Consider the following 15,336-nt stretch of genomic DNA (forward strand, 5'->3'; position numbering starts at 1 on the left):
ACTCATCAATGTAAGTGTAAGCCAAATATAGATAAGGAAACTAAAGGCAAGAAAAGTTAAATCACTTGCTCAAGGTCACATGAGTAGTAAATAGCTAGGTCAGGTTTTGAATTTGGTCCTTTAACTACAAAACTACTACACTTGAATCAGAAGACTAAAGCGCTAATCCCCGATCTGTCACTAAAACAAGCTGACAATAGGAAATCACTTCAGCTCTCTAGGCCTGTTTCCTGTATAAAATGAGGGAAGGTTGAATTAGCTCTAATCCCCTCCAAATCTAAAATGCTATCACTTGTTAAATTTACTCACCATAACTTCCTAGCTCTACATAGTCATGTGCTTTGCATTTTACAATTGAGGTAACTGAGGCAAAGTGTCTGGTACAAAGTCACATATCTAGTAAGCACCCGAGGCCAAATTTGAAGTTGGGTCTTCATGACTCCAGGTTCAGCACTTTATCCACTGTATCACTTAGCTTCCAGATTAATTTAGCTTTTAAAAAAGGGTATTTACAAATTGCAAAGAGAGTTGTCACATTCCCCCCCACAAAAAAATTGGACTTGCATTCTCCTCTTGAGCTTAAATCTGAAGAACACATCTGGTCAAAGAGTAAATTCACAGGTCCTGGTTACTGAAAATCCTCTTCACTCATGGAGTCTTCACGAAGTTCTGTTTAGGGGTAAGTTGCCTTTTGAGCCTTGTAAAGTTCTGAAGCTGTCTTTTCTCACTGTGTCTAACCTGTCTTCATTGTGTATCTCAGTTCCCATTGAAGACACTACTATAAGTCACTGCTGCTCTGGGGATACTGCTACCAATGCCATTGGGAATTCCATATCTTTCAATCTTTCAAAGTTCACAGGTTCATCATCTGGTCATAGGAGAAGGGGGGAAAGGTTTGGGAAATGGGAAATGGGAGTAACATGTAATCAACCTGGATAAGTACACTGGAACATAGAGGAGTTTGTATTTGATACTAGAAGCAACAAGAAGCTACTAATGTTTATTGAGCATGAGAATAACAGGGTCAAATCTTTGATTTAGGGATATCACTTTGGCAGATAACCTATAACTGCTACTATCCTGTATTTCCACGCAGTCTTAATTGTTTTAAGAGGGTTTGGGGGTGGGGGGGGGAGAGAATCATTGAGAAGTCCAAATGATTTTTTTAAAGCATCAATAAAACAACAAAAAAGAATGGAAATTTGGTATTAATTAGGTGGACTGAGCCAAGAACTTTTGCAACAAGTTTATTTTACATTATTTACAAAAATCCCCAGTTAATTATCAAATTTTTGGGTTTTGCAATGATAATTCTACCTGGCAACAGTATAGGGAATGTGTGGGGGGGAACAATTACCCATTCATGATAATAGCTGATATTGATAATCGTTCCATTTTTGGAGAAATTTCAAGACAATTCTCTTGTTTCCTACACTCTGAGACACACTAGAGCAATGTGTACTTCATTTTTCCTACCTCACAAAAAGATCCTGGCTTTTAATATATTCAGCCAAATTAAGTGCTTATGGGTACTTAAAAATCAATCCAGGTATAACATATATACTTATTCTTTAGCTTAAAAAAGAAATACTTTCTTATTAACACAATTTCTTCCATTAAATAAAAATATAACAATTATGAAAGCAATTTGTTTTGTGAGAATTCTTTCTCTTTTTATGTACTTGCTGAGTCCATCCTAAGTTGTTTGCGATGATATGTCCTATTTCAATCTACCATTTTTAACAATGTCTGGTAACATTTGCACATCAAAGGCATAGTGGATATAATGATAGATCTCCTCAGCTTTCTGATGACTTACTTGTGCATTCAGAGAGATTTCTTCAAGAGAGCTGAAAAATAAATGAAATGAAAAGAAATGTTTACAAGAGGACTTTTTGGGGGACAGTATTTAATATGCTTATCTTCCCTACAAAAATAATAAAACCACATTTAATAAATTATTAATAAAGCTTTTTTAAAGAAATTGTATGTTCTATATTAGTGGTCTCCAGACTTTTCTGGTCTTATACTCCTATTAATAAAAAAATTTTGAGAATATATTTGCAAATTATATACATGTAGTACTGTACTATTGTTTTTTACTTATAAAACATACACAGACATTTTAAAACAATGAGATGAAAACAAAATTAGAAATGTTTTAAAAAATAAGCATTACTGTGATAGACTTGACTCTTCTCAGCAATACAATATATTGTCCAAGATAGTTCCAAAGGACTCATGTTGGAAAATGTTCTCCAAATCCAGAAAAAAAGAATTGTGGAATCTAGATGCAGATTGAACCATACTATTTCTACTTTTTTTGTTTTTCTTTTTTGAGTTTTTCCTTTTTGTTCTGATTCTTCTTTCACAGCATGACTAATGCAGAAATATGTTTAATATGATTGTACATATATAACCTGTATCAAATTGCTTGCTCTCTTGGAGCGGGTGAGGGAGGGAGAAAAATTTGGAACTAGAAATCTTATAAAAAGAAATGTTGAAAACTATCTCTATATGTAACTAGCAAATAATAAAATACTTAAAGTATTACTTATTTTTAGCAAGGACAATATAATTGAATGTATATCATTTTTAAAAGAATCCTGATTTAACATTTTGTGATAAAGTGATTCAAATGTATGGCTTTAGTTCAGTTCCGCTTATTTTAATACTTGGTTTTAACAGCTATCACAGCTGAAAAGGATACCTCAGAAAGATAAATATATACAAATGGAATAAGTGTTTCCCTGACTGCACTCAATAAATTATGATACTCATTTTGAAGTTTGATCCACCAATTTATTCAAAGGGTTTTTTTTTTTGCTAAAATGTGACTAGTCTATTCCCTGATGATACATTAATTGTTGCATTTTTATATTTTTAGCAAATGGATTCAAAACACACTAAATACTTTCATTGAGTAGATTTTTTAAAAAACAGGTTAGAAAATTCTGTTTCTATGTCTTAAGTCGAAGATATGACAATATTTATAGGTATCATTTTAGACCAAAAAAATTGTCTTCCTAATCATGAAGGCTTCATGTTATCATTAGCTGCTACGTCAAAACATAACAATATGTACTTCAGGTAAAGTTCATCATAACAAAATTGAATGTAAATCTATATTTTAAGTAATATTCTTCATAATTTTTAATGCTTCTGGCCAACTTCTTGTCGAAATTTATGATAGTGTTTTTGTTTTTACAGTATGTGACTAAAAGAGTAGAAGTGTCAGCTCTGCCATTTTCTTATTGTTTTCTTATACTAACCTTAATAGCATTACCTTCAATTTGTGGGTTCTATGAAGGAATCTTTTAAACCAGTTGTCCATTTAATGGAGAGTTAATTTAATTAAAACTAGATAATTTGTATACTCAATCAAGAACACACAAAGTACAGTATGTCACAATGAGCTGAAAGTGAACAGCTAGTGAGGGCATGATTCTCAAACCGTCAAGTTTGTAATCACTTCCCTCAGGATACCTTGCATACCAAAGGTGACACAAATCAGACACACTGATGCCAGTGTTAATTCACGTGGTAAACATTTCAGATTTTATTTTGGATTTTTTAGCTGACTCTGTGATTTCAATGATATAAAAGTGCTTCTACCAACAGATCGGTACCTGCTATGCAACTTGTAGTCTTAGAGAGTTGCTGAGGATTAAGAGGTTAAGTGACTTGATCTAGCTCACAAAGTCAAGAAAGTACTGCTAGAGGCAACACTTCGATCCAAATCTTTCTGACTACAAAGTCATTTCTGTACTCACTTCACCATACATGCTGCTTATATAATAAATAATATTTAAAATTAATATGTTTATGCTTTATATTAAAATATTAGTTGTTATATTTTCTTCCTGCCCCCAATGAATCATCCTGTGTTCCCCACTTTGTAGGCCACTGTCTTAAACACTTTACATCATTTAATGAGTTAAGAAAAAGGGGGGGGGGCAGCTAGGTGGCGCAGTGGATAGAGCACTGGCCCTGGAGTCAGTAGGACTTGAGTTCAAATCCGACCTCAGACACTTAACACTTACCAGCTGTGTGACCCTGGGCAAGTCATTTAACCTCAACTGCCTCACTAAAAAATAAAATTAAATTAAAAAAATAATAATAATAAAAAGTAGGGAGTGTGGTGTATCTCTCCAATTCCCCATTAAATGTAATCATATCTAAGCAAATTCATTTCAGCATTTTAAATGGTCTGTTTTAAATTCATCAGGCTGTACCCCTTCCTCATTCTGTGAAAGAAAGCAGTAACAACAGAAATATCCGTATGTGATTAGTTAGTTTAAGCAGTAAAGTGATCTAGCTCCAAACAGTATCAACCTAAATGTCCTTTAGACACCTATATAATTAGTATGCTCATGAAAGCAGAGGAATAGCTTCACCTCAGATTGACACCTTACTAGAGTAAGGCATCAACATCCCTTTGTTACCATAAAAATTTACCGGCCCAAACCATCTTGTTTGTCTAGCCATTGAATCAGGCTGCTATTCTAGGTTTGGCTGATTTCCCGGATTGAGGTTATATGTGTCTTTATTTCCAAGAACAAGACTGGAAGCCAAGGGGACAAGGCAGTGAAATAGAATTTTATGTCTCTCTTTTTATCAGTGAGGAAATTCACTCGACCAATACAAATTTATACTTTTTCAGCATCTTATAGTCTTGAAGTTACCTTAGGCCCTAAGGCACTGTCTTGTCCAGGATCAACAGAGAATCTGAACCCAGTCTTCCTGATTCCAAGGCCATCTACCTAACCAATAATATGGCATGTTACTCCATGTATCCTTAGATCTTTTTTTGTATGTATATGTGTTGCCCTGACAGATTAGATGCCATTAATAATCCAGTATTCCAAATAGAGATGGGTGTAGCTATATCTGTTCCCTATAATCCCAGAATGAATTGTCAGACTGATTAATCAAAGTTATTATTTGAGAGCTTTATTGTTTTTCTAGTAAAAAGATAAAAATTAATATTACCTCCAGTTTCTACTGTATGGATATCTAATGTATTGATTCTACAATGTAACTAATCTTATGCTACATTGATTTTTTTTTTTTTAGTGAGGCAATTGGGGTTAAGTGACTTGCTCAGGGTCACACAGCTAGTAAGTGTTAAGTGTCTGAGACCAGATTTGAACTCAGGTACTCCTGATGCCAGGGCTGGTGCTCTATCCACTGCGCCACCTAGCTGCCCCTCACATTGATTTTTTATGATCGAGTCTGTAACTACCTAAAGCTACCTTTCTATGTCCTTGAGTTGAGCTCAGGAATTTCTCTTTCCCTGAGTTAAAGTTATAATTAATGGGAAAAACTACCATACCTTCAGATTCTGGGAAAATACCAAGACATCTGGTGTTATCTTTAAGTCCTAATCTAGCCCTAAGAGATAACTGTCCCTGAACTGTCCTTACACCATTAAAGAAAGTCTTATCTCCCTAATAAACTTTTTTAGGTGCCAGAGAATCTGTTGACTCAGTTCCACTAACAAGGTCTACAATATGCAGACTGATCCCAAAAATCAATCAAGGATCCTTCTATGACAGAGAGGGCTGGTTACTAGCCCCACACGGGTCCTAGCCTGCTTTTCTTGACATAACCAATCACATTGTCCTCATCCCCATGACACTGCCAGCCCTGTAACCAATTGCATTGTTTTTTCCACATACCCAACTCTGTTCTTTCTTCTCTTGTATTTCCCAAAATTATATGAAGACTAATAAGCCCTACTTCAAACACTTACTAACTGTGTGACCCTGGGCAAGTCACTTAACCCTGTTTGCTTCAATTCCTCATTTGTAAAACGAACTGGAAAAGGAAATGCCCTACCTTGTGGTTTTTGGTGATTGAGAGAGAAGCCATTGACCCAACTTATTGGTTACTGCTAGCCTAACTAATAAAATGATCATGCTCAGACCACTGTTTCTCATTTTACCTTAATTTTCAAACTTAGCATTAGCAAATACTAAAACTTTTAAAATCATGAAAATTTTGAGCTGGAAGGAAGCTTGGTGATCATCTAATTCAACCCCTTTACTTTTACAGAATGATACAACAGAGATAAACTAGCTGGGTTATCTCAAACAAGGTAGGGCTAACACTAGAACTAAAATTGGGAGAGGCCTTCCCATTCCTAGTTCAGTGTTCTTTCTACAAAAATCACAGCAACTGCCAAACTATTTCAAATGCCATAATTTCTGTGTTAGGAAGTAATAGGTAAGAGGTAACTGAAACTTTCACCTGAACTAATCATTTCTTAGAGAATGTTTTAAATAATCACCACACAATAAAAAGTCAAAATAAGACAGCCAACATACCTGTTAGTCATCTTTTTCACAGATGAAAAATGGTGACACATATTTAGAGCTGTTATATAGCTTATATTGGGAATACTTAGATAGAACTGGAACATGTCACGTTTATTATCTTTCACAGCTATTGGAACATGAATACCGGCATTCTTTCTCTGTTCTACTAAAGTCAATTCTTTAATCAATTCTGCAGTTTCTTTCTGGCAGGAGCTGAAAAGAATTCGAATTCCAGCACCAATTAAGGCAGACAAAAGGCTATCATAGCTCTTGGTCCTTTGAAATACTTTCAAAGCAGCTCCTAATTTTTAAAAACATAAATATTAAAACATTAAAAACAAAAGAACAATACACTATTAATGTGCCCAAAATTATTAATAGAATACTAATTTGTGCCTCAACATTGAAAACAGACTAATTTAGAGAAATTCCACTTCTAGTTTATAAGAGAACAGAAAAGGGAAGAGGTGGTGAGATAATTATGACAATGAATTCAACAAGTTAAAAAAAAAAAGCAAGAAATTTACAAGAAGTTGAAAAGAGGCACAGAGCCAATATAGCAGAGGAAAGGCAGGGACACAACTGCAAAACTTCCCTCCAAACAACTTTAAAATAATGCCTCAAAAGGAATTCTAGAGTGGCAAAACCAACAAAAGGTCAGAGTAAAATAATTTTCCAGCCCAAGAAGATCTGTCTCAGACCTAAGTTCAAATCTGGCCTCAGACACTTGATACTTAACTAGCTATGTGACTCTGGGCAAGTCACTTAACCCTCATTGCTCTGCAAAAAAAAAAAAAAATCTGTCTCACTGGGCTAAGAGTGGAACACAATACAGCACAAGCCAAGCCCTGGGAAGAGAGAAGCTGGCCGGGGTTGGGAGGGTTGGGGTGGGGTGGGGTGGAGAGGGGGTGTGTGTGCATCAGCTACTGCTTTGCTCTCAGCCTACAGTAAGGGGATCAAACAACTGGTCAGAAGGAGATTACAGATGGCCCTTTGCTGGCACTGGATATAGGATTCTGTTCCATTGGCCATATACAGTTTTGGGTTGCAGTGCCAGGACAAAAAGCGCTAGCAAGAAGCTGGCACCTTGATCATAGTTCCAGAGTGAAAAAGAGTGCTTGTGGTCATTCCCAGAACATAGCATATGTCCAAAGAACAGTGACCACCACACTTGGAAGAACTGAAAACTTACAGATTCCTAGGACTAGTTCTGAAAACAGGTCCACACACACACAAAAAAACCCTGAAACTTGCGACAGTATCCATTCTACCTGAGGAGAGCCAAACTTTAATATAAAGTTAAAGGTCAAGAAATAGGCTGAAAAAATATGAGCAAACATCAAAAAAAAAAGGACCTGATCATAGGAAGTTACTATAGTGACAGGGAAGATCAAGACACAAACCCAAAAGAAGACAACTAAATCAAAGCACTTACATGCAAAGCCTCAAAGAAAAAATGTGAATTGCTTAAAAGTCCAAAAAGAATTCTTAGAAGAGCTCAAAAAGGATTTTAAAAATCAAATAAGGGGAAGCTAGGTGTCTTGCCCCAGACAGGTTATACTTTGAAGGCAAAAGAATGGTTTTGGCTTTTTTTTTTTTAACCTAAGCATGAAAAAACATCATTTAAATACAAACCTGTTTTTTCTCTGTCTTTTTCCACAATCACACATATTCTTTCAAATATATTCTGTAAATACTGAATCTTCTCAACAAGTTTACATCTATTCATACTGTTTATCATCTCTGATTGAGATTTTCTTTCCACTGCCATTCGATTGCTAACAATGTAATCACAGCCATTGAGTGGGCAAACCTCCACTTCAAATCCATGAAGGGTTCTCAAAGAGGATATTATTTCTGAACCAGAAGAGATTTCCCGGCTATCCACAAGAATACAGGTTTTTTGACTTTTCTCTGGAAGTCCAAGTGAAGTAGGTGTCAGAACCAAATTTTCCGTTGAACTAGAATCACACAACACCAAAGGTTTTGAAATAACATCCTCCAGATTACTATTAAGCTGGGGGAAAAAAAGAAAACATGCGTGAAGGGCATTCAGGTAGTAAAACCCACTATTCTCTTCCTATTTATACAAACTGTTTAAAGATACCAATTAAAATGAAAAATAAAATGACATGAAGGTGGTAGAAAGAATGTAGAGAACAGCTACAAAGATAGAAACTCATATAAATGAAAGCATTTCAGACTTACGCCCAGAAAGTTACAAATTGTGTCATGCAAATATAATAGAATATATTATTGTTCCATAAGAAATGACAGAATGGGGACAGCTAGGTGGCACAGTGGTCAGAGCATCAGCCCTGGAGTCAGGAGGACCTGAGTTCAAATCCAGCCTCAGACACTTAACACTTACTAGCTGTGTGACCCTGAGCAAGTCACTTAACCCCAATTGCCTCACCAAAAAAAAAAAAAAAAAAAGAAAAGAAAAGAAAGAAATGACAGAATGCCTTTGACCCAGCAATACCACTACTAGGTCTATATCCCAAAGAGATCATAAAAAAGAGAAAAGGACACTGCTCTTTCTGTGGTAGTAAAGAATTGGAAAGCAAGGGGATGCCTATCAATTGGGGAATGGCTAAACAAGATGTGGTATATGAATGTAATGGAATACTATTATGCTGTAAGAAATGATAAGCAGGCAGATTTCAGAAAAACCTAGAAAGACTTACATGAATTGATGCTGAGTGAAATGAACAGAACTAAGAGAACATTGTCCACAGCATCAACAATATTGTGTGATGATCAACTGTGATAGACTTAACTCTTCTAAGCAATGCAATGATCCAAGACAATGCCAAAAGAGTGATGGTAGAAAATGCTCTCCACATTCAGAAAAAGAACTATGGACTCTGAATGCAGATTGAAGCATACTATTTTCACTTTTGTTGTTACTTTTTTGTCTTTGTTCTTGTTTATTCTTTCTTGAGTTTTCTTTTCTTTTGTTCTGATTCTTCTCTTACAACATGACTAACGTGGAAATATGTTTAGCATAATTGTAATATATAACCTATATCAAATTGCTTGCTGTCCTCAGGAAGGGGAAGGGGAGGGTGGAAGAAAAATCTGGAACTAAAAAAAATATCTTTACATGCAAGTGGAAAAATAATTAAAATAAGTATTTTTTTAAAAAATTAAATTTTTTTAGATTAAAAAAATAAAGAAATAGAAATGGAATAGAAATAAAGAAATAGAATGGATATTTCAGAAAAAAAATGGAAGAGTTTTATGAACTGATGCAGAACAAAGGGAGCAGGCCTAAGAGAAAAATTTATAAAATGAAAACATTACAGAGAAAAACAACTGTGCAAAACATTAGAAATCTGATCAGTGAAGTGATAAGCCATTGGCCATTCAAAATCAAGATTAAACACCACTTACCTCCTTATAAAGAACGATGGATATAAAAATGAAGGAGATACATTTATTTTTTATCTTAAATTTTTTTAGTATACTATATGTTCTTTTAGTTGTAATCATTTGTTTTTACATGATTCAGCATTAAGTTTAAAAGATTTTAACATATAATCGTTAATTCATCATGAAACTACAATTTAATTACATTGGCTATTAACATATCTTCAATAAATAGTCTTCCCCCCCCCCAAGTTTAGCTTTGACAATAGCTCACAGCATTTCAGGCAAGGGTGGCATATGTCAAATGCATTTTCTGGAATCTGTTGATATAGTCACATTGTTTTTGTTGTTCTTGTTATTAATATACAGATGAATAATTAATTATTAATAACATATTAATAGGGGGCAGCTAGGTGGCGCAGTGGATAAAGCACCGGCCCTGGATTCAGGAACACCTGAGTTCAAATCTGGCCTTAGACACTTGACACTTACTAGCTGTGTGACCCTAGGCAAATCACTTAACCCCCACTGTCCCCCCAAAATAAAACAAACAAAAATAATATATTAATAGTTTTCCTAATACAGAACCAAATTTGCATTCTTAATGTAAATCTGATCTGGTTGGTCATCATGTATAATCTTTGTTATACATGGCCGTGGCCTCCTTACTAATATTTTATTTACATTTTTTTGCATCAGTGTTCATTAGGTATATAGTCTATAGTTTTGCCTCTCTCTGGTTTAGGTATCAAATAGGAATGTACTGGAGGATATTATCTCATATAATCTTAGTATACAAGTGGAAGACAAATGAGGGGAATGGGAAGAGGCAATATTTGAAGCCTCACTCTCATCAGAACTGTCCAAAAGAGAGAAGAATACTAAAACATACACACATAGTTGGGTACAAAAATACATTATACTTAACAAAAAAGCAAGCAGGAAAGGGGAGGAGGGAGGAGAAGGAGTAAGAGGAAGGATAGATTAAGGAAGGTTAGTCATAAGCAAAACAAATTGGGAAGATGAATCTCAAAATAGGTGTGAATGGGAAAAAAAAGATAGGAATCTGGGATGGGGTCTGGATGAGGGAAAGAGAAGTGGGGTAGAGGAAAAGAAGCAGACTGCACCAAACTTGGAGTACTGGTATTAAACACACTCCTCTCAACACTACCCATTTTTCTACAGAGGAGGTAAATGGGGAAACAAAGAGAAGGAAAAGTATGAGAGAATATGATAGGGGAAATTACACAATTATCTATTAAAATTGTGAATGTAAATGGGATAAATTTACTCAAAACAGAATGGGTTAAAAAGCAGAATACAATAACATGTTGTTTACAATACCCTAAGGTTAAAAATAAGGAGCTGTGACCATACCAGGAATGCATGGTTATTTAATATTTGGAAAATTATAATTGATCATACAAAAATCCTGTGATTATACCAAAAGATGCAGAAGAGTCTGGACAAGATGCAACACCCATTTCTATTTAAAAACAAATAAAAAAACACCCCAGAAAACAAAGGAATAAATAGATTGTTCCCTTTTTTTGGGGGGTGGGTGGAACAATGAGGGTTAAGTGACTTGCCCAGGGTCACACAGCTAGTAAGTGTCAAGAGTCTGAGGTCATATTTGAACTCAGTCCTCCTGAATTCAGGGTTGGTGCTTTATACACTGCACCACCTAGCTGCCCCTTAGATTGTTCCTTAATATGACAATTAGTATCTACCTAAAACTAAGAGCCAGCATTAGCTATAATTAACTAGAAGCCTTTCCAGTAAGATAAAAAATGAAGCAAAAATCATGGAAAGGAACCCACATGTACAAAAATATTTATAGCTTGCGTGGTAGCAAGGAATTGGAAGTTGAGGGGGTGCCCATCAATTGGGGAATGGCTGGACAAGTTGTGGTATATGAATACAATGGAATACTATTGTGCTGTAAGAAATGATGAGCAGGAGGAGTTCAGAGAAACCTGGAGGGTCTTACATGAGCTGACGATGAGTGAGATGAGCAGAACCAGAAGAACATTGTACACAGTATCATCAACACTGAGTGTTGATCTACTGTGATGGACTATATTCTTCTCACCAATGCAATGGTACAGAAGAGTTCCAGGGAACTCATGATAGAAGAGGATCTCCAAATCCAGGAAAAAAAAAGAACTGTGGAGTATAGATGCTGAATGAACCATACTATTTCTTGTTTTTGGTGCTGTTGTTTTCCCTATTTTGAGGTTTTTCATCATTGCTCTGATTTTTTCTCTTATAACATGACTAATGCAGAAATAGAATCAGTGTTGTTATGTGTGTGTTTGTATATATATATATATATAAAACCTATACCAGATTACCTGCTGTCTAGGGGAGGGGGAGGGAGGGAGAAAAATCTGAAATTGGAAAGCTTGTATAAACAAAAGTTGAGAACTATCTTTACATGTAATGGAAAAAATAAAATACCTTATATGTAAAATTAAAAAAAAAAGTGAAGCAAAGATATCCATTATGACCACTATTATCTGAAATACTATTGAAACATTAGCTATAGAAATAAGACCCAAAAAAACAAGACAACAAGCATAGGCAAAGAAGAGACTAAATTATCACTTTGGGGAAATGATATGATAGTTAGAAAGATTCAATTTAAAAATTAATGAAATAATTAACAATTTCATCAAAGTTACAAGATAGAAAACAAATTCACACAATTCATTAGCACTTCTGTACATTAACAACAAAACAAAGCAGGAAATAAAAACAGAAATTCCATTTAAAATTTAAGCTTTCTGCCACATGATAGCCTATATTTTGTACAGTTCAAAAGATTTTCATGGCAACTCCCCATTTAATTTTAAATATAAAGTATGGTAAAGATTCTACTATTTTCACATCATGTTTTTATAAAATTAACAACATCAAGGACATCCTGTAAGAACAAGCTACCGGGGCAGCTAGGTGGTGCAGTGGATAGAGCACCGGCCCTGGAGTAAGGAGTACCTGAGTTCAAATCCAGCCTCAGACACCTAACACTTACTAGCTGTGTGACCCTGGGCAAGTTACTTAACCCCAATTGCCTCACTTAAAAAAAAAAAAAAAAGAACAAGCTACCAAACATTTTAAGTTCCTATTATACGTTAGGCACTGTGCTAAACATGGATATATAAAGAAAGGCAAAAAACAATACTTGCTTTTAAGGATCTCACAATCTAATAAGAGAATTCAATTCAATAAACATTTATTAATGTGCCAGGTTGTGTTAAGCACTGGGGATACAAAAGAGAGTAAAACATTTCCTGCTCCCAAGGAGCTTATACTCTAACAGGAGAGACAACATGCTAATAAATATATACAAAGAAAGCTATATGCAAGATAAATAGGAAATAATTAAAAGAGGGGAAGAACAGGAATTAAGAATTTTAGTTGGTACTTAAAGGAATCCAGAGAGATCAGTAGTTCCTGTGAAGGAGTGAGAGCATTCCAGGCATGAGAAAGCCAGAGAAAATGTCCATATCCCAGAGATGGAGTGTATTGTTTGTGGAGATGATAACTTGCTAACAGCTATATAAAAACAAGTTAGATACACGACAAATTGGAGATGATCTCAGAGAGATAAGGGAGACCAGGCAAGATTTCTTGGAGAAGGTGGGGTTTTATCTGAGAACTGAAGAAAGTCAGGAAAGGAGGTGCTGGAGACTAGGAAGGTAAACACTATAAGCATGGGGGAGAGCCAGTGAAAATGCACACTAAGAAAATGGAGTGTCTTAAGCAAGGAATAGCAAAGAGATTAGTGTCACTAGGGTGTGGAATATAAAGAGAATAAAGTATAAGACTAGAAAGGGACAAGTTATGAAGGACTATAAAAGCCAGAGGAAGGAAGAAAAGAAGCCAAGGACAGAGTCTGGGAGAATAAGGGAGAGGGCAGTGGGGGACAGTTTTGTACAATGATAGGCAGGGTGGGGCAGCTAGGTGAAGCAGTGAATAAAGCATGGGTCCTGGACTGAGGAGGACCTTAGTTCAAATCTGTCCACGGACACTTGACTAGTTGTGTGGTCCTGGGCAAGTCACTTAACCCCCCTCATTGCCCCACCAAAAACAACAATAACAACAACAACAATGATAGGCAGAGCTCAGAATCATTGGGACAGGAAGGCTACCATAGAAATATATACTAGTTATTGAGGAACAGGAGTTTAGGCACAGGATTAAAAGCAAAGATACCAACCGTCACCACTATTTGATATAGTTGTAGAAATGCTAACAATGGCAATGGTGTCCATTACACCAAAATCTTTACGGTAGTACTTTTTCTGATGGCATAGAAGTGTAAACAATATAAATTAACCATCAACTGGGAAATGGCTAAATAAGTTGTGGGACATGAATGTAATAGAATATTACTGGGCTGTACAATTAAGACAACTACAGAGAAGCATAGAAAGATCTACAAAAACAAAGCAAAGTAAAGGAAACAGAGTCAAGGAAACAATATATACATTGACTACATAAATGTAAATTAAAGGGGCAACTAGGTGGCACAGTGGATAAAGCACTGGCCCTGGATTCTGGAGGACCTGAGTTCAAATCCGACCTCAGACTGCTGACTAGCTATGTGGCTCTGGACAAGTCACTTAACCCCCTTCATTGCCCCACCCAAAAAAAAACTTATAATAATTAATTAATTAAAAGAATAAGCATGAAAAAAATCAAAACTGAATATAGAGATATAAGAAGATACTCCTCAGCCCGCCCTTTTATAGGAGTGGACGGTCCACAATATATTTTCAGACTTTTTCAATATATTGTTTGGTTATGCTGATATTTCCCTCTATTCCTTTTTTTTTTTTGTCCTCAAAAAAATATTTGTTAGAAGGGATAGCTCTCTGAGAAAAAGATGAGGTAGGATACCAGGGAAAAGTATGGTGAAAAAAAACTTATTTTAGAAAAAAAATTGGGAGGAAAAAATAGAAAGGAAAAAAGCTTAGAACAAAAGTTGGAAAATCCTTATCCAATTAACAGATTGCCTAAAAAAATAGAATGGAATAATCAGAATATATTAACTACATGAAACAAAAAGAAATATTAAAACAAAATTAACATTCAAAAAATAGAGAAAAATGTATGGCATCTGTTATTTTCAAAAAAACTAACTTGAAAAACTAGTCAAGGAGAAATAATTTAAGAATCACTGTATTTTCTGAAAACCGTGAACTAGTAAAAAACCTAAAAATCATATTTCAAGAAATCACAAAAGAAAACTGCCCACATCTTTAGAACCAGAGGACAAGGTGAAAATAGAAGGAATCTACCAATCACCTTCTAACAGAAACTCCAAAATGAAAATTCATAAGAATGTTCCAGTTAAAATACTGAGTGTCAAAGGAAGTAAAGAAAGAAGAAAGGAAGGCAGAAAGTAAGAGTTCAAGCACCAAGGAAGTACAGCCAAGACTTAGGAGAAAAAATCTTGGACCAATACAATATTCCAAAAGACAGAAGAGAAAGGTTTATTATAACCAAGAATAATTTGCCCTGAAAAACTGAACATAATCCTAAAAGGGGGAAATGGACCTTTAATTAATCAGAGGACTTTTAGGCTACTGAAGAAAAGACAATAATTGAAAAGAAACTCTGAAATGTAAACAAAGGA

The 15,336-nt window shown here is 35.2% G+C and overlaps 1 protein-coding gene across 1 annotated transcript in view; it reads right to left on the reverse strand.

Moving 5' to 3' along the window:
• Positions 1-1,231: 1,231 nt before the first annotated feature.
• FANCM (FA complementation group M) overlaps positions 1,232-15,336 on the reverse strand; it is a 98,956-nt gene continuing 84,851 nt past the window's right edge. Inside the window, 3 exon segments of the mRNA XM_043981388.1 lie at positions 1,232-1,850; positions 6,330-6,621; positions 7,956-8,337. Of these exon segments, the coding sequence (XP_043837323.1) occupies positions 1,721-1,850; positions 6,330-6,621; positions 7,956-8,337 (804 nt within the window). The 3' untranslated portion in view covers positions 1,232-1,720.

Source organism: Dromiciops gliroides, chromosome 2 (genome assembly GCF_019393635.1).
Source record: "Dromiciops gliroides isolate mDroGli1 chromosome 2, mDroGli1.pri, whole genome shotgun sequence".
Classification (NCBI taxonomy): Eukaryota; Metazoa; Chordata; class Mammalia; order Microbiotheria; family Microbiotheriidae; genus Dromiciops; species Dromiciops gliroides.